The sequence below is a fragment of the Piliocolobus tephrosceles genome, chromosome 9 (assembly GCF_002776525.5).
Source record: "Piliocolobus tephrosceles isolate RC106 chromosome 9, ASM277652v3, whole genome shotgun sequence".
Classification (NCBI taxonomy): domain Eukaryota; kingdom Metazoa; phylum Chordata; class Mammalia; order Primates; family Cercopithecidae; genus Piliocolobus; species Piliocolobus tephrosceles.
This window is the reverse complement of record NC_045442.1, coordinates 65,404,877-65,425,909: the sequence shown is the minus strand read 5'-3', so window position 1 is coordinate 65,425,909 and position 21,033 is coordinate 65,404,877. Positions and strand designations below refer to the sequence as shown.

Sequence of the window (21,033 nt, the reverse complement as noted above, 5' to 3'; positions counted from 1 at the left end):
ATGACCAGCTCACAGGAGCTATGGAGGACTTGGGACAAGATTTTAGAGATTTTAAAGCATGCCATCCACATGATCTCATTCAATCCTGACAATCATATACGGTGCCGGGATTTACCAAGAACACCTGGCTTATTAGGAACTCTGGACCCCGGGACCTCAGCACAACAGAATCACTGGCGAGATGCTTTGTGTGGTGAGAGGCCCTGCGGAGACGGGGATGGGGAGCTGGGCGTCTCCCTGGCTAAGGAAGAGAGAGCTTCTGTGACTTAGTTACTTTCACTTCTGAACCTTCAGAAGCAGCTAGGGCCGGGAGGACACCGCCTGTCCCGGAGCCTCTAGACCCTCAAAGGCCACCTTCCCTTGCTTCTGGGGACACACCTTGTCCGTATCTGGAGGAGGGGCCGCAGTCCACGAAGCCAGGCGGACTTAGCCCTGGTGCTCCCCACATGACTCAGGTGCTTCCTCCCAGGGGCCCCAGGGGCCCTGTCGACACGTTCCAGCACTGTTGTCAAGCTGTGGCAAGGACAGAGCCAAGATTTCAAAGTAGGGCTGTCTCTCTCCGAAGCTCACATCCCTCCAGGACAGGGCACTGTCCACCCCAAGCACCTACCCACAAGTGAGGGCACAGGGCCTTTCCCAGTGCAGTGTCCCAGGGCCTCTCAACCAGCAGAGCCAAGCTACCTTGATCCAGGCATTGCTCCAGAGAGGTCCAGAACGCAGCTAATTCCATCAAAGCCGCCTGAGAGCTCCCAAACCTCAGTCCCTGCTCTTGCCACACAAAGCATCTGGCCAGTGATTCTGTTGTGCTGAGGTCCCTGGGCCCAGAGGTCCCTCGTCCCTTGGGGCAAGAGCCCCAAGGTTCTTTCACGAACTCGGTTTGGGCACTGGGACCCTGACACGGGAGAAACCCCTTGATCCTTGGTGGTTCTGTCTGAACAGGGTTGTCACAGGAAATATGTGGCTCAGCGAGTCTCTAGCACCCCACGACTGCAGTGGTTACTGAGTAAATGGCAGCCCTCTTTCTTTCTCTCTCTTTCTTTCTTTCTTTCTTTCTTTCTTTCTTTCTTTCTTTCTTTTTTCTTTCTCGCTCTTTCTTTCCTCTCTTTCTCTCTTTCTTTCTTTTTTGATGGAGTCTCGCTGTGTCACCCAGGCTGGAGTGCAATGGTGCAATCTCGGCTGACTGCAACCTCCGCCTTCCAGATTCAAGCGATTCTCCTGCCTCAGCCTCCCGAGTAGCTGGGATTACAGGTGCATGCCATCACACCTGGCTAATTGTTGTATTTTTAGTACAGGTGGGGTTTCACCATGTTGGCCAGGCTAGTCTCGAGCTTCTGACCTCAAGTGATCTGCCCTCCTTGGCCTCCCGAAGTGCTGGGATTATAGGCGTGAGCCACCGCACCTGGCCAGTAGCAGCCCTTTTCCCTCTTATGGCTTCATCCAGAGGCTGAGAATGGAAGAGTTGGATTGGACCTCATAGATCCTCTCCAGAGAGTTCTAGACCATTGTAGGCAAAACAATGTCCACCCCACCCCTCCACAAAGATGCTCATATCCTAATCCCCAGATCCTGTGAATATCTGAGGGTGCAAGGCAAAAGGGAATTAAGGTTGCAGATGGGATCAAAACTGCTCATCAGCTGACCTTCAGGTTGGGAGATTATCCGGGATTATCTAAGCATGACTAATGTGATCACAGGATCTTTAAATGTTGAAAGGAGGCAGAAGGTCAGGTCAGAGAGGGACCTGAAGAGGCTACACTGCTGGCTTTGAGAACAGAAAGGGGCATGCTTCAAGGATGCAGGTGGCCTCTCGAAGCTGGAAAAGTCAAGGAAACGGATTCTCCCCTCAAGCTTCCAGAAGGAACGCAGCCCTGCCGACACCTGAATTTTAGCCCAGTGAGAGCCATTGCAAACTTCCGTCCACCAGAACTGTCAGAGAATATATTTGATTGCTTTCAGCCACTGGGATTGTGGCAATACTCACAGCAGCCATAGGAAACAGATACATGGGCCATTTCTCATTCTACAGATGGGCAAACTGAGGCTAAACACTTGCCTTGGGTCACTGAGAGTGACAGAGCTGGGCCTCAGACCTAGGTTTGTTGAATGATCATTGAATATGATTTCCACTACATCATTCTTGCTTCCATTACTCATACTCTATGGCCTAGAATTTAGATAACTAGGAGCCAGCGCCATTTATTACTCATTCGACAAATATATCAGAGCCTGGCATGCACCCAGCACACTACTAGGTGCTGGGAACACTGTGGTGAGTGAGACCTTGGACCCATGGATTGAGTGGTTAATTTGGTGGAGACTCAGAGTGGGGGACACTGCAAAGTGACAAGTGCCCTGACAAGCACCCAGCCCAGCACGGGATACTTCCTAGATGGAGGCAAGGACCGCGACGCTGAGATGGAAAAGCCATGTTGATGCTCACCAGGGAAGAACACGGAGATGCTCCGGGAGGAGAGGGAGCAGAGGTGTGAGACCACTATGGGCAGAGAAGCCAAGGTGCCTTGGGGCTGCAGAACCAGGAGGGATTCAGCAGGACTGAAGCACAGAGGGGTGGGGGGGGGGGGACGGCAAAGAGAGGGCTAGAGAGAGAAGCCAAGGTACGGGGCAAATCTTAGGTACTTTAGATACCCATCAGCCAAGAGGAGCCAGGGACCCTGGCAGCGGACGACTGCACTCACCGGAACCATCAGGAATGGCCCTGACGAAGGTGGGCAGCATCTTCACCGCGGCCGTGGGGTTGGTGTCCTTCGCCAAGCCCTTCTCCATCTCGGCCCGGAACCGCCTCATGATGTCCAAAAGGGTGTCATCGGAGAGCCGCATGTGATACAGGAACCTGTCCACCTGGAACAGACACCGCCACCAGGGGGCGCTGCTAGGGGCCCTCGCCCTCCAGCCGAGGCCGAAACCCCGACATCCCTCAGCAAGCTGTGTTCCTGACTCCGGGGACAGCATCGAGATGTGGATTCCCAAAGGCTCCCTATCTGACCCCTCATCAGGCAGAGGACAGGGAAGGGAGTTGGGAAAGCAGAATGGAACGGAAGGCTGAGAAGGTGTGGAGTCACTCCTCTGAAGGGCAGACTCTGAGGAGAAAATGATTCCCCCATTATTCGGATGAGACAAGGGAGAGGCAGAAACTGAGAAGGATTCAGGGTTTCTGATTTCCAGTTCAGGGCCCTCATCAGTGCCCCATTCCTCTCCACCGAAAAAGGCCAGCTAGAGCTTGAATCGTAGATTCCTAAACATGGAAGCTTTCTTTCATCCAATGATGATCACAGATATAGCCAAACAGGTTTCTCTTTGTTTATTGGCTGCTAGGAAGCTCAGAAGTAAATTCAAATTCCAAAAGCAATGCCTAAAATCTAGTCCTTTAAATTCCCCCCCCCCCCCCCAACCTTTTTTTGTGACAGAGTCTCACTCTGTTGCCCAGGCTGGAGTGCAGTGGTGAGATCTCGGCTCACGGCAACCTCCACCTCCCAGGTTCAAGCGATCCTCCTGCCTCAGCCTTCTGAGTAGCTGATACTACAGGCAGGTGCCACCACATCCGACCACTTCTTTTTTTTTTTTTTGTATTTTTAGTAGAGATGGGGTTTCACTATGCTAGCCAGGCTGGTCTTGAACTCCTGACCTCAAGTGATCCACATGCCTGGGCCTCCTGAAGTGCTGGGATTACAAGCATGAGCCACCTCACCCAGCCATAAATGTCTATTTTGGTTTAACTGAGGTGTTCTAGTTAAGATAAAGCTGATTTTTTTTTTTTTTTTTTTGAGACGGAGTCTCGCTCTGTCGCCCAGGCTGGAGTGCAGTGGCCGGATCTCAGCTCACTGCAAGCTCCGCCTCCCGGGTTTACGCCATTCTCCTGCCTCAGCCTCCCGAGTAGCTGGGACCACAGGCGCCCGCCACCTCACCCGGCTAGTTTTTTGTATTTTTTAGAAAAGACGGGGTTTCACCGTGTTAGCCAGGATGGTCTCGATCTCCTGACCTCGTGATCCGCCCGTCTCGGCCTCCCAAAGTGCTGGGATTACAGGCTTGAGCCACCGCGCCCGGCCCAAGCTGAATTTTTAAAGTCAGCTCAAATTGCTATTGATAATGAGTGGATCTCACTCATGTAACCAGGAAACAGGGACAGAAGACCATACCCAAAGGAGGGAAGTTACACAAATCACCATGGCTATACTCAGTCCTCTTGACAGTAATAAGTCACATCAGGGATGGCAGCAAAGCTTCCTCCCTCACACTAATTAGCACTAATCAATTGGTGCTGGCAGTCTGGAGCCCCAGGCTCACTGGGTTGGATTACTGATGGGGGCAGGAGGAGAGACAGGGGCATATGCACCCCATCCTTGCCAGCCTTGTTTCTATACTGAGCACTCTCCACCCTCCAGGTGACACGAGGCTCTATCCCGGCACATTCCTGGTGAAAGGGCATTTTATCCAGGGTGAAGAACACGTGCTACTGTCTGCAAAGTGGGTCCATGTGTGTCACCTATTCTCATCGCCACGGCATCCCTTTGAGGCAGCCACATAAGGCCAAAGGTCTTGTCCCCAAGTGAGAGGTGAGGGGAGAGGGCTGCAGAGCTGCGGCTATGTGGGACTGTAACATAGCTTTGGCTCACAGCTCTGTGGGGAGTGCATAAGCCTGACAGACAAATTACACCAAATGCACAGGGCTCACATTACCTTCAGGCTGGGACAGGGCCCCGGCCATCCGCCAGGCCTCAGAGGCTAGGACCCAGCTCAGTCCCGTGACAATGAAAAGACCCAAGACACTGAAATGGTCCCACGGCTCCAGGGACTCGGGGGCCAGAGAAAGATCAGAAAATCATCAGACAGCCATTAGCAAAAAAGGACAATTGAGCTTTCAGCATATTTGAGAAAACAGGATGGAACCAGGTCAGGCTTCATTAAGGACTTCCTGCTCCCCTAAGGCTGTTTATGACTAATTGGTTGGCACAGCCGCACACAAACCAAGAAAACTGGATGCAAAGGACGTGACCCAAGTAACTGGGGTTGGGGAAGGGTGGGACGTTCTACGTGGGAACCGAACTTGATTCTTTCCTACCCGAAGGGCCCTCACACAGTGCCCCTGAACCTACTGATCATTTTTGCTTAGCCTGAGAGTATTAAAAACTCCAGGCATCCACACAATATTATCTCTTCTGTGTAAGTCCTGCTTTTTGACGCCCAGTTGGAGTCATTTGCGACTGGGGCTTAACGGGGTCATCGAGCACTTGGTTTGCTGCTGCTCTTTCAGTAAGTTAAGGTTATGACCGAAAGAATGTCAACTCAGTAACAGTTTCTTGTTGATTTTCTGTATCTCCCACAGCACCAGGAACAGTTTTTAGAAAGGAAAAGTGAAACATATGGTGGGACAAAAAGCACCTATTTCCAATCCAAACAAGTCATGTGGGGTATGTATAACCAGGGACACGCGTCCCAGGCACTAAGGGAGAGGACCGGAGCTGCAGAAAACCAAGCCCACTTTTGGAGAGACGCACAAACCATCATGAGAGATATCTTCTAAGCAAGAAAGCCAACCAGCAGTGCGTTTCACTTAGAAAGAGCAAATTCAGGCCGGGCGCGGTGGCTCAAGCCTGTAATCCCAGCACTTTGGGAGGCCGAGACGGGCAGATCACGAGGTCAGGAGATCGAGACCATCCTGGCTAACGCGGTGAAACCCCATCTCTACTAAAAATACGAAGAAAAACTAGCCGGGCGAGGTGGCGGCGCCTGTAGTCCCAGCTACACGGGAAGCTGAGGCAGGAGAATGGCGTAAACCCAGGAGGTGGAGCTGGCAGTGAGCTGAGATCTGGCCACTGCACTCCAGCCTGGGCGACAGAGCGAGACTCTGTCTCAAAAAAAAAAAAAAAAAGAAAGAAAGAAAGAGCAAATTCAAACATTCAAGACTCAGAGCTGCTGAATTACAGAAGGTGGGAGCTGGAGGGGTCTTAGAGGTCATCTAGTCCAAAGGTCTCACATTATGAATCGAGAGTCATAAAAAGATTCCGCTCTTTGACCCAGGGCTTTCATTTCCGGAACCTATTCTCAGGAAATAATCCTGACTATGGAGAACCATAAATCTCTACCAAAGCCGGGTGCAGTGGCTCACACCTGTAATCCCAGCACTTTGGGAGGCCGAGGTGAGTGGATCACCTGAGGCCAGGAGGTCGAGACCAGCCTGGTCAAGCTGGTGAAACTCTGTCTCAACTAAAAATACAAAAATTATCCAGGCATGGTGGCTGGCACCTGTAATCCCAGCTACTTGGGAGGCTGAGGCAGGAGAATCACTTGAACCCAGGAGGCAGAGGTTGCAGTGAGCCAAGATCGCACCATTGCACTCCAGCCTGGGTGACAGAGCAAGACTCTGTCTCAAAAAAAAAAAACAAAAAAACAAAAAACAAAAAACCTCTACCAAGGTTTATCATAACAATACTTTTATTTTATTTTTGAGACAGGGTCTTGCTCTGTTGCCCAGGCTGGTGGAGTGCAATGGTGCAATCACAGCTCACTACAACCTCGACCTCCCGGGCTCAAGTGATCCTGCCACCTCAGCCTCCCAAGTAGTTGGGACTACAGGCATCTGCCACCATGCCCAGCTAATTTTTGTATTTTTTGTAGAGACAGGTCTCTCTGTGTTACCCAGGCTGCTGTCGAGCTCCTGGAGGCAAGTGATCATCCTGCCTCAGCCTCCCAACGTGCTGGGATTACAGGCATAAGCCACCTCGTCCAGCCTAATATTTTAATTATTAAAAATGTTTTTGAAAGTATCCAAATATGGCCGGGCGCGGTGGCTCACGCCTGTAATCCCAGCACTTTGGGAGGCCGAGACGGGCAGATCACGAGGTCAGGAGATCGAGACCATCCTGGCTAACACGGTGAAACTCCGTCTCTACTAAAAATACAAAAAATTAGCTGGGTGCAGTGGCGGGCGCCTATAGTCTCAGCTACTCAGGAGGCTGAGGCAGGAGAATGGTGTGAGCCCGGGAGGCGGACCTTGCAGTGAGCCGAGATTGAGCCACTGCGCTCCAGCCTGGGCGACAGAGCGAGACTCCATCTCAAAAAAAAAAAAAAAGAAAGTATCCAAATGTCCAACAAGAGGGAAAAGGTTAAATACATTATGGCACATCCACTTGATAGGATATTAGGAAGACATTGCAATGATAATTATGATGATAATGAAGCAATCTACATAAGTGGTTACACTACAACAGTAAGTGAGGGAAGCAGTTCAGAACTGTATGTAACTTATAAACATAACTAAAAACATACAGGATGAAGAAAAACTAGGAAGGCTTCCACCCAGCAAATATGAAAGTGTTTGAGATTAGAAGTAAATTAAAGGTGGAATTATAAGTAACATTTCCACTTTTTGTAATGTTGACATACAGAGCTGTAAAAAATACACATTGAAAACCTCCCAGTTGTCCTATGGATTGAACAATCTGCAGGTCAGCGACCAGGTCTGGCCTGGTGCTATCAATAGGTCAAATAATGTCAATATATTGAATTGGGAAAGAATCTGTCAGAGTGGTTTCTATGTTCCTTTTTTCATTTTGTTTTATTTTTGTTTCCATGCTGGTATGGGAGATTTTTAGAAATTGTTCCAGGGTCTCAGTAGTAACCCTTGCAGGCAAGTCTGGCCCAGGATCTGGACAATTCTAGAGGCAGGAAGCACAGAGACAAAGAAGGGGACTCACCGCCCGACCGCAGAGAAAAGAGCTGTGCCTTTTGACCGGGTGTGTTTTCACCCTGTGTTGGGAGGAGTGTTCTCAGAACCATGACTCAGCCCAGCAGCCATAAACCAGCCTCCCACACTACCCCGGACACTTCCTGGGGCACTTGCTTAAGGTGGCTGTAAAAGTGCTTCCAACTTTCTCACCTCCCACGGGGAGAGGGAGGTCAGCTCCAGGCATTGAAAAAGGCTGACTGTCCTTCCAGAAGGAACTGGAGCCCATCAGCAGAGGCTGCATTTCCCATCACAGGCTGCTCCTGAGCCTGCACCTGGGCTTGTGGACAGACATGGCCCGCCTGATCTAGGGTACAAAAGGTTAACCAACACAAAGGGGCCCAAGGAAATGAAATAAGTTTGCAGAATCAAAGGTTTCAGGGCTCCAAAGATTCCCCCTTGGGAGTGGGAGAGACACGGTGCAAGTTGTATCTTTCTTTACTAAGCAGGTAACAAAAGAAAGTGGATTCCTAGACAGCACCTCCTTAAGTAGCCAGTAGAGGGCTCTGTGAATCTAATCAACACTTGATTGCTTTACCGTGTTTTTAAATTGGCTACCACCTCTAACTCAACTCTCTAATGAATAGAATTTAGCGGGAGTTTAGCCCACCAAGTACCTGAGGGCTATAAGGGGCCACACTTCCTCTCTCTCTCTCTGTCTCTCTGTCTTGTTTTGTTTTGTTTTGTTTTGAGAGGGAGTCTCATTCTCTTGCCCAGGCTGGGGTGCAATGGCACGATCTCAGCTCACTGCAACCTCTGCCTCCCGGATTCAAGCGATTCTCCTGCCTCAGCCTCCTGAGTAGCTGGGATTACAGGCACACACCACCACGCCTGGCTAATTTTTGAATTTTTTAGTAGACACAGGGTTTTACCATGTTGGCCAGGCGGCTGGTCTCGACCTCCTGACTTCAGGTGATCCATCCACCTCCGCCTCCCAAAGTGCTGGGATTATAGGCATGAGCCACCATGCTTGGCCTTCTTTTTTCTTTTCTTTCCTTTTTTTTCAGACAGGGTCTCACTCTGTCACCCAGGCTGGAGTGCAGTAGCGCAATCTCCCGGACTCAAGCCATCCTCCCACCGCAGCCTCCTGAGTAGTTGGGACTGTAGGCACGCACCACCATGCCTGGCTAATTTTTACATGTTTTGTAGAGATGGGGTTTCTCCATGTTGCCCAGGCTGGTCTCAAACTCCTGGCCTCAAGTTTGAGATGAGATCTGCTCATCTCAGCCTCCCAGAGTACGGAGATTACAGCCGTGAGCCACAGCGCCCGGCCTCCTTGCTCATTTTGAAAAGCAGGAGGGCATCATGGCACAGCAGAAAGAGCACTGAAGGAAGAGTCAGCCAACTTGGGTTTAATCCTCATTCCATCCTAAATACTTGGTGACCTTGGCTAAGTCCTCCTGCTAGGAGGACTTCTGTCATCTGAACACTGAGAGATGTTTTTTGCTCAGGGCCCTGACAGCCAGCTGGTGTGGCCAGAGTAGCAGACTGGGCTCATTTTAGCTGCCTGGAAAGAACCCTGGTTCCCTCCCGTTGACCCTTGGCAACCTTTAACCAGCCCACTTTGCAATGAATTTAGTAGACAAGTTCCCTGAGCAAAGTGACAAAATAATGCACACTATGAATAGTGATGTGGCAAATAGCAGGTGCCAATAATAGATATTTCAGTTACTGTCTATTACAACTCACACCCTCTTGCTGCCCACATTTATATGCTTTCAAATACATGAATAAACAGATCTGCCCAATAGCTCTTTTTTTTTTTTTTTTTTTTTTTTTTTTTTTTTTTTTTTGAGATGAAGTCTCGCTCTTGTCCCCTAGGCTGAAATGCAGTGGCACGATCTCGGCTCACTGCAACCTCGACCTCCCGGGTTCAAGCGATTCTCCTGCCTCAGTCTCCTGAGTAGCTGGGATTACAGGCGCCTGCCACCACACCCGGCTAATTTTTGTATTTTTAGTTGAGATGGGGTTTCACCATGTTGGCCAGGCTGGTCTCAAACTCCTGACCTCAGGTGATCCGCCTACCTCGGCCTCCCAAAGTGCTGGGATGACAGGCTTGAGCCACTGGCCCAGCCTTCTGCCCCAACAGTTCTTAAAACTTCTTTGAAAATGATTCTCCTCGCCTGTGTGGCCTTTCCGAGCAAACATCCCTTACAACAAACACAATCCTCTTCAAGCTTTCCAAAGACTCTCCTCACCCCCTTCCGCATCCAGTACCTGCCAGGAAGTTCCGAGTGAAATGTAAGGTTCCGGACAGTAATGCAATGCCCCGGAGTGTGGGAGAAGTACTCCCGCTACCCTCAGTGCCTCTTTTACTGCTCACATGCTCCCAGTGTCTTCTCTAATAAGCTCTCGTAACTCCCTTCTGATTTTTTTTTTTTTTTAAGGGAATCAGTTTTGTCCATGAAGAAGGAGCTGGGCATCTCTCAGCTTCGTGGGCCCTCCTTACCTTCTTGATCTGATCCTCCTTCAGCTTGCTGAAGTAAAATGCCATCAAGTGGACCGCAAACATTTTCCCCCAGTCTGGTTTCTCCTGAGATGGACAGAGATTCCTGTGCAGTGTTCACTCCCACGACTCTGGAGTGTTGCACACCTCCAGTCCAGGCTGGCAGACCTACCGGGGAGCGAGGTGCTGCGGACTAAATACCTCCAGCCTGCTTGGTTCAATGATTAAACTTCGCCCCCACCTTTAGTCCCTCCCTCTGGCACGCACTTGATTGTCTAATAGGAGACTCTGGATGGTTGCTGAGGGTTGGTGGAGGGGGAAGCAGGGAATTGATGGGCTGCTTGACTACTTGAGAATTGGGTGCCACCAAATCTCATTGCTAAGCAACCCTCTCAAACCGGGGATCCACCAAGCCCACTCAGCCGAGGAAAATCTTCTGAAAAGTTGGGCATTAAACAAAGCCAACCTTCAGCCAGTGGAGCTGCTCTGCACATTTGCAGTCCCAGGCTTTTCTCTAGTCTTTTATGCCGGTGGCATGACTCTGTGACCCCCTGCTCCTCAGAAGCGCTGTCCTAACTAAAACTAAACATCGTCCTGGTCAACCGGATTTCAAGAATGTTGGGGCAGATTCTTCCATTTGTGACAGATCAGATCTCTTAACTAATAGCCCATGGTTAACAGAAAATGATCAATAAATGTTTACCTATTCGCAATGTTAAGCCAGAAAACCTTTAGTTCACAGGTAGTGACCCAGAAAAAAATATTCCTGAGAAAGAGTGAACTGAAGTCACCAGTGCTCACTGGGAATCACTGCTGGAGAGAAGGAAGTCACAGTTAAGAAATGTCTCAGTCCAGTCAGGTGCAGCGGCTCACGCCTGTAATCTCAGCACTTGGGGAGGCCGAGGCTGGCGGATCACCTGAGGTCAGGAGTTGGAGACCAGCCTGGCCAACATGGTGAAACCCCATCTCTACTAAAAATACAAAAACCTTAACTGGGAGTGGTGGCAGGTGCCTGTAATCCCAGCTACTTGGGAGGCTGAAGCAGGAGAATCACTTGAACCTGGGAGGCACAGGTTGCAGCGAGCTGAGATCGTGCCATTGCACTCCAGCCTGGGTGACAAGAGCAAACTTCATCTCAAAAAAGAAAAAGAGAGAAAGAGAGAGAAATGTCTCAGGCCACTGAGGTGTTTTATTCATTCACTTCTCACTCATCTTACTTGGCATGAGAAGGACCCAGAAAGCACCCAATATGCAGGTACAATCAACCTTGCACTCTTCCCACAGTCATTGGCTGGCTAATGAAACAAAAAACAGCAGTGTTAACAATAGCGGCTAACATGGACGGAGCATGTACCAATCCCATTTTGTTTTTATTACTATTGTTATAATTATTTTTTAGACAGGGTCTCATTTGTCCCCCAGGCTGGAATGCAGTGGTGGAATCATGAGTCGCTGCAACCTCAACCTTCTGGGGGCTCAGGTGATCCTCCCACCTCAGTCCCCAGGGTAGCTGGGACTACAGGCATGTGGCACCATGCCCAGCTAATTTTTGTATTTTTGTAGAGATGGGGTTTTGCCATGTTGCCCAGGCTGGTCTTAAACTCCTGGGCTCAAGTGATTTACCCACCTCAGTCTCCCAAAATGTTGGAATTACAGGCATGAGCCACTGCCTCTGGCCCACTCTTATTTTATAGATGAAAAAATCGAGGACCAGAAAGGTGACGTGATCACTGGAGTTTGATTCCAGTGCCCAGCTCATAATACATGACATTGGCTCTCCAGCCCTGCTTTCTCCACGCAATAGATACTCAGTAGATACGCAATTGATAACTATTAGTAGCAGCAGCATTCTGTTGGGTTGTTAAGAATTTCTTTATCTTTTTCTTTTTCTTTTTGAGACAGAGTCTCACTCTGTTGCCCAGGCTGGAGTATAATGACTCAATCTCGGCTCACTGCAACCTCCACCTCCTGGGTTCGAGCAATTCTCCTGCCTTAGCCTTCTGAGGAGCTGGAATTCAGTGCTCTCCACCCATCGCCATGTGGATGAGCCATCAGGTCTCACTTAAGCCCACAGTGCAGAGGAGGCTCGGTTAAAACTACTTCAGATGCTTTTTTCCGATTGATATAAGCATATTAAAACTGTCTCCCAGATTGATCATCCCCATCCTTTTCAGTCCATTTACCCTCAGACTATGACTTTTAGCTTTCTCCTTTATTACACAAGCAAACAAAGATTGACCTTTAGTTCCCCAAACCATTCAGTTTCCCAAACCAGGTAGAACTGTTGGTATTCTGAAATGGGCACGCTAGGCCCTAGTCCACGCTCACTGAGGATAACATCCTGGGAAGGCCATCTGCCATAAGTGATGACATTATTTATCTTAATTCCCCCACTAGTTGATGTGTTTCAGAAACAGAGTCTCGCTACATTGCCCAGGCTGGATTCGAACTCCTGGGCTCAAGTGATCCTCTGGCTTCAGCCTCCTAAGTAGCTGGGACTACAGGCTTGTGTCACCACACCCAACATTTAATTCCCCCATTTAAAAAGTAACCTGGGCCAGGCACAGTGGCTCACACCTGTAATCTCAGCACTTTGGGAGGCTAAGGTGGGAGGTGGGCAGATCGCCTGAGGTCAGGAGTTCGAGACCAGCCTGGCCAACATGGTGAAACCCCATCTCTACTAAAAATGCAAAAATTACCTGGGCATGGTGACAGGTGCCTGCAATCCCAGCTACTCGGGAAGCAGAGGTAGGAGAATTGTTTAAACCCAGGAGGTGGAGGTTGCTGTGAGCCGAGATCGCACTCTGCACTCCAGCCTGGGCAACAGAGTGAGACTCCATCTCAAAAAAAAAAAAAAAAAGTAACCTTGGCCGTGCAGTATGCACCAACTGTCATTGATTTGTTCACCATAGGAATAAGAGGTTACAGTAGCCAGTGGTCAAAAGGATGCAAACCATAACCAAAGATCTCTGCAATCTCACGGTTGCTTGTGTGAGTCAGAGAGGCAGCCCTTGGAATTTTAATTGGGCAAATGACACCAGAGGATTTTCATCTATTGCATCATTCCATTTTTAATCTGAGCACATTAGCGTCTACATTCCAGGCCTAAGGTGACTAAACCAGGAAGTTTAATGATTACAGAGATCACATGCATTTGGAGTCATCTAGCTCAGCCCCCTCACTTTCTAGAATCAAGACAAAATAATTAGGTTATTTTACCATTCCTCATCTGATTACTCCAATTCAAGTCTTGGGATTTTTCACCTTTACTAAAGCTCTATTGGCTATTCAAGGATACCTAGGTTTGAATCTTATAAGTAGTTGGATTTTGCTTAAGAACACCCATTTGAGGGCCGACACTGACAAGTGACATTTTAGCTGAAGCGCATCACCCATCTGGCCCAAATCTTCCATGTGAGAAGGGGACTCTCCCATCTCTAGACACATCTCCATTTCATAGAGCTCCACTTCAATCTACACGGTCCGTTCTGGCAAGGCTCAAAGGTAATATCTGTTTTCCTTTACATGCTGAGGATGGTGGGAGGACTAGAAGTCCAGTAAAATTTACCTGTTTATTTAGCAAACACTTCCCAATGGGGTTTACTAGATGTCCTGAGATATTGATTCCACAGTAACTATCATTCTCCCTATTTTACACATGGAGAAACCGAGGCACAGAGCCCAGCTGGGACACGGTGAAATCGAGATTTGAACGCAGGCAGTCTAGCTCCAGAGTTCTTGCTTGCCCGCTGTGCTACACTGGCTAGGCTGGAAACAAGGCACGGGGAGACATGGGGTCTACGCTGGAAAACTGGCCCTAAGCTCTGGCTAACACAGTGGAAAGTGCACAGGACCTGGGCTCCCACTTTGGCTTTTGTTAAACTGCAGGTAAAGGTCCAAGTCTATATTCATATCTGTAAAAACTTCATAGCTACGTCAGTGGTCAAAATGAGAAAGAAAGCAAATTATCACACAAGGAAGGCATGTGGTCTACAGTGGGCACACTGAAAGTGTAGCAGGACGAGCCGCAGACAAAACTCCTCAGACACCGGATTAAAGAAGGAAGAGGTTTTTTATTCGGCCGGGAGCATCAGCAGACTCGCGTCTTAAGAGCCGAGCTCCCCGAGAAAGAAATATTTGGCCTTTTTAAAGGCTTACAACTTTAAGGGGTCCACGTGAAAGGGTCGTGATAAATCGAGCAAGCGTGGGAAACGTGACTGGGGGCTACATGCATCAGTTAACAGAACAGAAAGTTTTACAATGCTTTTTCCTACAGTGTCTGGAATTTACAGATAACACAAGTAGTTTAGGCCAGGGGTTGATGTTATTATTATTACTTTGTTTAACTCCTAGGACTGGGTGGTGGTGCCAAGGTTGTCTGGCTATTTATCTTACTTTTGTTTCTCTCTCTCTTTTCTCCTGTCTTTGAACTAGGCAAGGTGTGGGGAGGAGGGCAGCAGGAGTAGTAGTGGTCTCCTCCCTTAAAAGCATCTCCTGAAGCTCAGCCTTTCCCTGGCTAGGGACCCCTCTTCAGCTCATCCCACTTGGTCTCTTGGGATAAGAAAATGTATGCAGACCTTCTAGTCCACTCAGTAGGGCATGATCGTAAACCATCAGAAGGTACCTGTTCCATATGCTGGAATTGAACAGTTGGGAATTTTATGGAAATTCTATCCCTGTTACTAAATAAAACAGTTCTTAATTCTGCCCTGTATTCTTTTTAATGGTAAGGCCAAAGTTAAGTTGTCATAACATAAATCAATCTGACCTGCTGGTACTTCACTTGCTGCAAAAGAATCAGAAACTATGTGAGAGAGAGCGAACTTCCATAATAAGAAAACCAATGTAGAAACTTCCAAACGCTGCCAGTGGTCACAGTTACAATGGTGTCTCTTTGGGAGCAGCCACAAATGAAACAGAAATGCTAACCTCAGCAAGTTTCAAAAGAATGCTACTAATCATTTTACAGGTTTATTCCGAACCGAAGATAGGGAATGCTCAGGAAGAAATTCTGACACAATTTCTAAATCATAACTGTACATTAAGGGTCATATTTGCAAAACACGTATCGAGGAAAGAAAAGCCGAACAAGAAAATGCGGTTCATATGACTTTTAACATTTTTCAGCATATTTACAACTGCAATTGCACAAAATAACTAACTTTTCAAAGCAAACGAGACTTCTGGTTTAGCATGGCATTAACCTACAAGGACAAGAGAAAGGAAACAGTGACCGATAAGAGATCTTAACATAATTCTGGAAGACAGGAAGCTCACGGAAGTAATCGCTTAGTAGAGGAAACACTGAAACCTGAGTGCCCGCAGAGAGTGACTCGGCTGAGAAGGGAGCTGTGACATTTGTAAAACTCTAAAAATGCTCAGGAATCAGAGCCTCAGGGGCAAGACATAGAGTTCAAAACAGGAGACTGGTTAAAAAGCTATATAAAAAAGCTTGACCAGGCACGGTGGCTCATCCCTGTAATCCCAGCATTTTGGGAGGCCAAGGCGGGTGGATCATTTGAGGTCAGGAGTTCGAGACCAGCCTGGCAAACGTGGTGAAACCCCCATCCCTACTAAAAATACAAAAAAAATTAGCCAGGCATGGTGGTGGACACCTCTAATCCCAGCTACCCAGGAGACTGAAGCACAAGAATAGCTTGAACCTGGGGGGCGGATTTTGCAATGAGCTGAGACTGCCTCACTGCACTCAAGCTTGGACGATGGACCCAGACTCCATCTCAGGGGGGAAAAAAAATAAACCCAAACCCACAGCTGTGGAAAAGGGAAAGCTACAGAGACAGTAAACAAATTGGTAGTGGCCAGGGATTCGGAAAGGTGGGGGATGCTGAATAAGTGAAACACAAGGGCATTTTTAGGTCAGTGAAACTATTCTGTATGACACTGTAATGGCAAATGCATGACACACTTTCAAAATCCATAGAATGTGACAGCACAAAGAATGAACTTTAATGTACATACTTTCAAAAAAACATTTAGGAGGTCAGCGATGCAACACAGACTGTGACATGAGAGTCTAACTGTGTTGCGAATGTGTGAAATAGCCTCACTGAAGGGGAAGGGGAGGGAAAATATGCTGCCCTAAGAAACTTTGGAAATTAATAGAGTAAGACTACAATTAAAAGGAAATGTATGTAGCACTGTATTCTGATTGATAAAGTTGCTTCCTGCAAGAGCACCCTTTACAATTCTGAAACCACTACACCAGAATGCTGGAATTGAACAATTAACTACATGGATGGTGGATGGCGAGAGGGAGGTTTCTTGCTGTTGGAGTGAGAGGCTTCAAGCAGGGGAGAAGGCTAGAATGATCCATGTCACTGGATTAGAATTGAGGACATCAGTATAAACTCATGTTTAGCTCGATATAGACATAGATGGCTATACATATATGCTTATATAAAGATTTAAAGACATGTGCATATAGTTTAGTATACACATGCATATGTCCTTGCTTTGTCAGCTGAGAAACCCTAGAAGCAATGACACCCAGTAGCAACAAGCACACCTAGTGCCCAGATCAAAGAACCAGGTCTATACAAGATGGTCCTGGTGCATCTTGTAGTGCCAGAAGGGAAGCAAGTAATCAACAAAACAAAAACCAAATGGTACGGATGCGTCAAAGGAACCCAGGAGCCAACTGAAAGTGAAAGTGTTCCAATAACCAAAGCTAGAAAACATTGATAGGAGTGTTAAAAAAAAGAAACAAGAAAAAATTGAGCAAGATAAAGTAGATTGGATTGTAACCCAAAGTCTACATTTCCATTAGCCTATACTGATACAAACAAATAATTGCATAAATATATAAGTAAGGGAGGAAGGACCAATCTCCCATGCAGAAGAATGTACACAGATACTCCACCCTCAAAGAGGTGGAGCACGGTGTACACAGTGACTCTTTCCAGAGAGTTCAGTATGGAAAATGAGAAAAGAGTAACATGACAGTGAAGAAACCTGACACGTGTCTTCAGGCACGTGGTGAAGGTCAACCTCAGCAGGGTGAAGTCATGTTGACAGTATAGATCCGTGGTATGAGGTGGTAAGACTGGCACCTTACCTCTGGGTTCTTTCTCCCAAAACCCAAACCCTACTCTGATCGTAAGAAAAACATCAGACAAATCCCAACTGAGGAAGAGTCTATAGAATACATGACTAGTACTCAAAGCTGTTGAGATGATCAACAGCAAGTCTGAGAAACTGTCACAGCCAAGAGGAGCCTAAGGAGACGACTGAATGTCATGTGGTGTTCTGGATGGGATCCAAAAGAGCAGAAGGCCACTGGGTAAAAACTAAGGGGATCTAAACAACCTGTGGCCTTTAGTTAATAATAATGCATCAGTCTTGGTTCATTAATGATAACAAATGTACCACACTAACGTAAGATGTTAATAGGAGAAATGTAAGATGTTAATGGGAGAAATGTGTTGGGTATATGGAAATTCTTTGTATTATCTTTGCATTTTTTCTGCAAATCTAAAACCATCCTTTTTTTTTTTTTTAAGTTTATGTTTAAAACACCCTACAGGCCAGGTGTGGTGGCTCACGCCTGTAATCCCAGCACTTTGGGAGGCTGAGGTGGGTGGACCTCCTGAGGTCAGAAGTTCAAGACCAGCCTGGCTAACATGGCAAAAGTCCATCTCTACTAAAAATACAAAATTAGCCGGCTGTCGTGGTGGGCACCTGTAGTCCCAGCTATTCTGGAGGCTGAAGCAGGAGAATTGCTTGAACCCAGGAGGCAGAGGTTGCAGTGAGCTGAGATCGCACCATTGCACTCCAGCCTGGGCAACAAGAGCAAAACTCCATCTCAAAAACAAAAAGAGACAAAAAAAACCTTACAGATACTGCCAGGCATGGTGGCTCACACTAGCACTTTGGGATCACCTGAGGTCAGCCTGGCCAACATGGTGAGACCCAGTCTCTACTAAAAATACAAAATTAGCTGGGTATGGTGGTGCATGCTTGTAATCCCAGCTACTCAGGAGGCAGAGGCAGGAGAATTGCTTGAACTTGGGAAGCAGAGGTTGTTTTCTTTTTGTTTGTTTGTATATTTGTTTGTTTTTTGAGACAGAGTCGCACTCTGTCGCACAGGCTGGAGTGCAGTGGCCGGATCTCAGCTCACTGCCAGCTCCACCTCCCGGGTTCACGCCATTCTCCTGCCTCAGCCTCCCGAGTAGCTGGGACTACAGGCGCCCGCCACCTCGCCCGGCTAGTTTTTTATATGTTTTAGTAGAGACGGGGTTTCACCGTGTTAGCCAGGATGGTCTCGATCTCCTGACCTCATGATCCGCCCGTCTTGGCCTCCCAAAGTGCTGGGATTACAGGCTTGAGCCACCGCGCCTGGTCTATCTATTTTTTTTTTTTTTTTTTTTGAGACAGGGTCTGGTACTGTTGCCCGGGTTGGAGTGTAGTGGTACCTTCTCAGCTCACTGCAACCTCTGCCTCCTGGGCTCAAGTGATCCTCCCACCTTAGCCTCTCGGGTAGCTGGGACTACAGGCGCACACCAACATGCCTGGCTAATTTTTTCTTTTTTTGTAGAGACGGTGTTTTGCCATGTTGCCCAGGCTGGTCCTGAACTTCTGAGCTCAAGCAATCTGTCTGCCTTGGCCTCCCAAAGTGTTGGGATTACAGGCGTGAGCCACTGCACCCAGCCAGGTTTGTGTATTTTAAAGTTTTGAAACAGGGGAGGGAAATCTCAGCATGATTCCCTTATCCATTTGCCTGTCCCTTAGCAAACCTCTACTTTTCATTGCATCCTAATAGGTTTGAGTTAGACATACACAGAACGGCTGCATCATAATTACAGATTCTCAGTTTTGAGTCATAAGAGACTCTGATTTGTGATAATAGTTGTATATATTTGTGACTTACAGTCACTTTTCAAGAGTTTCATTTTGCAGATTTATACTCTTCCACATATATAACATACAAAACATTACAAGTCACTGGATATTATTCTCAGTCATTTTCTAACCACATTTTATTAGATTACCAGGTCTGTATAGTGATAGTCTCTAAGCCTTAGTCCACATCCCATGTTTAAGTTCAGTGGAATCCATAATAATCCAAGGAGGGCTCTCAGGCAAGTCCTTCAAAATCTGTGAGAAGACTGCAAGGATAGGAAAGGGCTTTCAGAAAGAGCAACATGACCATAGTGAAATGGAAATGAACGCCTGGAATTTAGCTGGCCCTGAAGCCCACAAAGAAAGATAAGTGACATGTCAAGCTTGTTGCAGAGAAGGAAGACTAGGCTGCTTTCTTGGTGACAATTTTAGGTACACTGAAGAGAATTCTCCAGGGCCACTCCAATTCTACTTTTCCTGTTTTGCTTCACATGCTGCCATCTTTTCTTTAGGCTCTTCTAACCAGAGTGCCCTCCTTTTCCTCCAAGGGAAGGAGGCCTGAAAGGGCAAACTATCACTATTTATAAATGCTCATTAGCTAAATGTTCAAGCAACCCTTCCCTTACAGCACCTCCCACCTCCACCTCTCTTATTTGAGGCTTTAACTTATTTACTTATTTATTTAGAGACAAGGTCTCGCTCTGTTGTCCAGGCTGGAATGCAGTGGCATGATCACTGCTCACTGCAGCTTCCACCCCAGCCTCCCAAGTAGCTGTACTACTGGTGAACGGCACCACACCTGGCTAATTTTTAAAAATTTTTGTAGAGATGGGGTCTCACTGTGTTGCCCAAGCTGGTCTCAAACTCCTGGCCTCAAGCCATCTTCCTGCCTTGGTCTCCCAAAGTGCTGGGATTACAGGCATGAGCCACTGCACCCAGCCGCTTCCTTATTGAACATATTCAGGACTTTTCTTTCACTTGCCTTAGTTTTTAAGTGTCTTGCCTAAGTCTTTTCTCTGACTTATCAACTCTGGCCCCCAAACTGGAGAAAACAGGAGAGTTAACAGCACTATAAGTGATGTACCCCATTACTTAAATACAATGGGACCAAATCCACTATTTGGTTCAGTTCATAGATATTTCTTGTAACCATCTGGACAAGAATGATTATGTCTGCTATGGTGTAAGTCACAGGGGTAAGCAAATTTTAGAAGCCGCAGTTGCCTCGTTGCAGAATATCAAGAGATAAGCCCTTCCAGGCATTTCACTAGTTTATCCATAAGCAAGGCGGATACAGAGTGAGTGCCACCCACTTAGCCTTTATTTCCATGAAGGCAAAGGTCAGAATGAAGATTGTCATCTCCAGTTAAATGTCACCTCTAAACTACCGAAGAAAAAAGCAGAGAGAGGTTGCAAATCTGGCTACGTTCCCTCATCCAATTTGAATCAAATCATATTTAATCCCTACTGTGATGTCAGCCTCAATTCAATGGTTGCTCAAGAAATTAGTTCAGTTGTCAGAATAATCTGAGAGCTCAATTCACAGCCCAGACTGGACCCAAACCTTCGGGTTCATTTATGTAATAAAATGCTTCCTGTGTGCCAGGCCCTGTGCTAAATGGCACATGATCACATTTAACCTCCAAAACAACTCTAAGTGAACGTACTGACCATTTTCTTCAAATGTGAGATCAAGCCCAGAGATGGCAAGGCTACTAAGCTGTGAGTGATAAGAAAAGGAACCACATCTGTCTAATTCCAAAGCTTCCACCTTTAAACCCCTTTTAGCTAGGTTTCTGAACAGGGTTGAAAACTTCGTTGGACAAGCATAGGCCACTATGCATCAGACTGGCCTTTGGACAAGGGAAGACCACCCTACCTAAAACAGCCCATCCTTGCCACCCAGCATCACTCTTTACTTATTCTACTTCTTTCTAGCAGTCTTCTCTAAAATTACACCCATTCATCTCACAAAGACTGATTTTGC

At 47.4% G+C, this 21,033-nt stretch overlaps 1 protein-coding gene across 1 annotated transcript in view; it reads right to left on the bottom strand.

The window, feature by feature from the left end:
* HKDC1 (hexokinase domain containing 1) overlaps positions 1-910 on the bottom strand; it is a 39,444-nt gene extending 38,534 nt beyond the window's left edge. Inside the window, exon 1 of the mRNA XM_023204778.3 lies at positions 682-910. Within this exon, the coding sequence (XP_023060546.2) occupies positions 682-730 (49 nt within the window). The 5' untranslated portion in view covers positions 731-910. The remainder of the gene's footprint in view (positions 1-681) is intronic.
* Between the last annotated feature and the right edge of the window lie 20,123 nt (positions 911-21,033).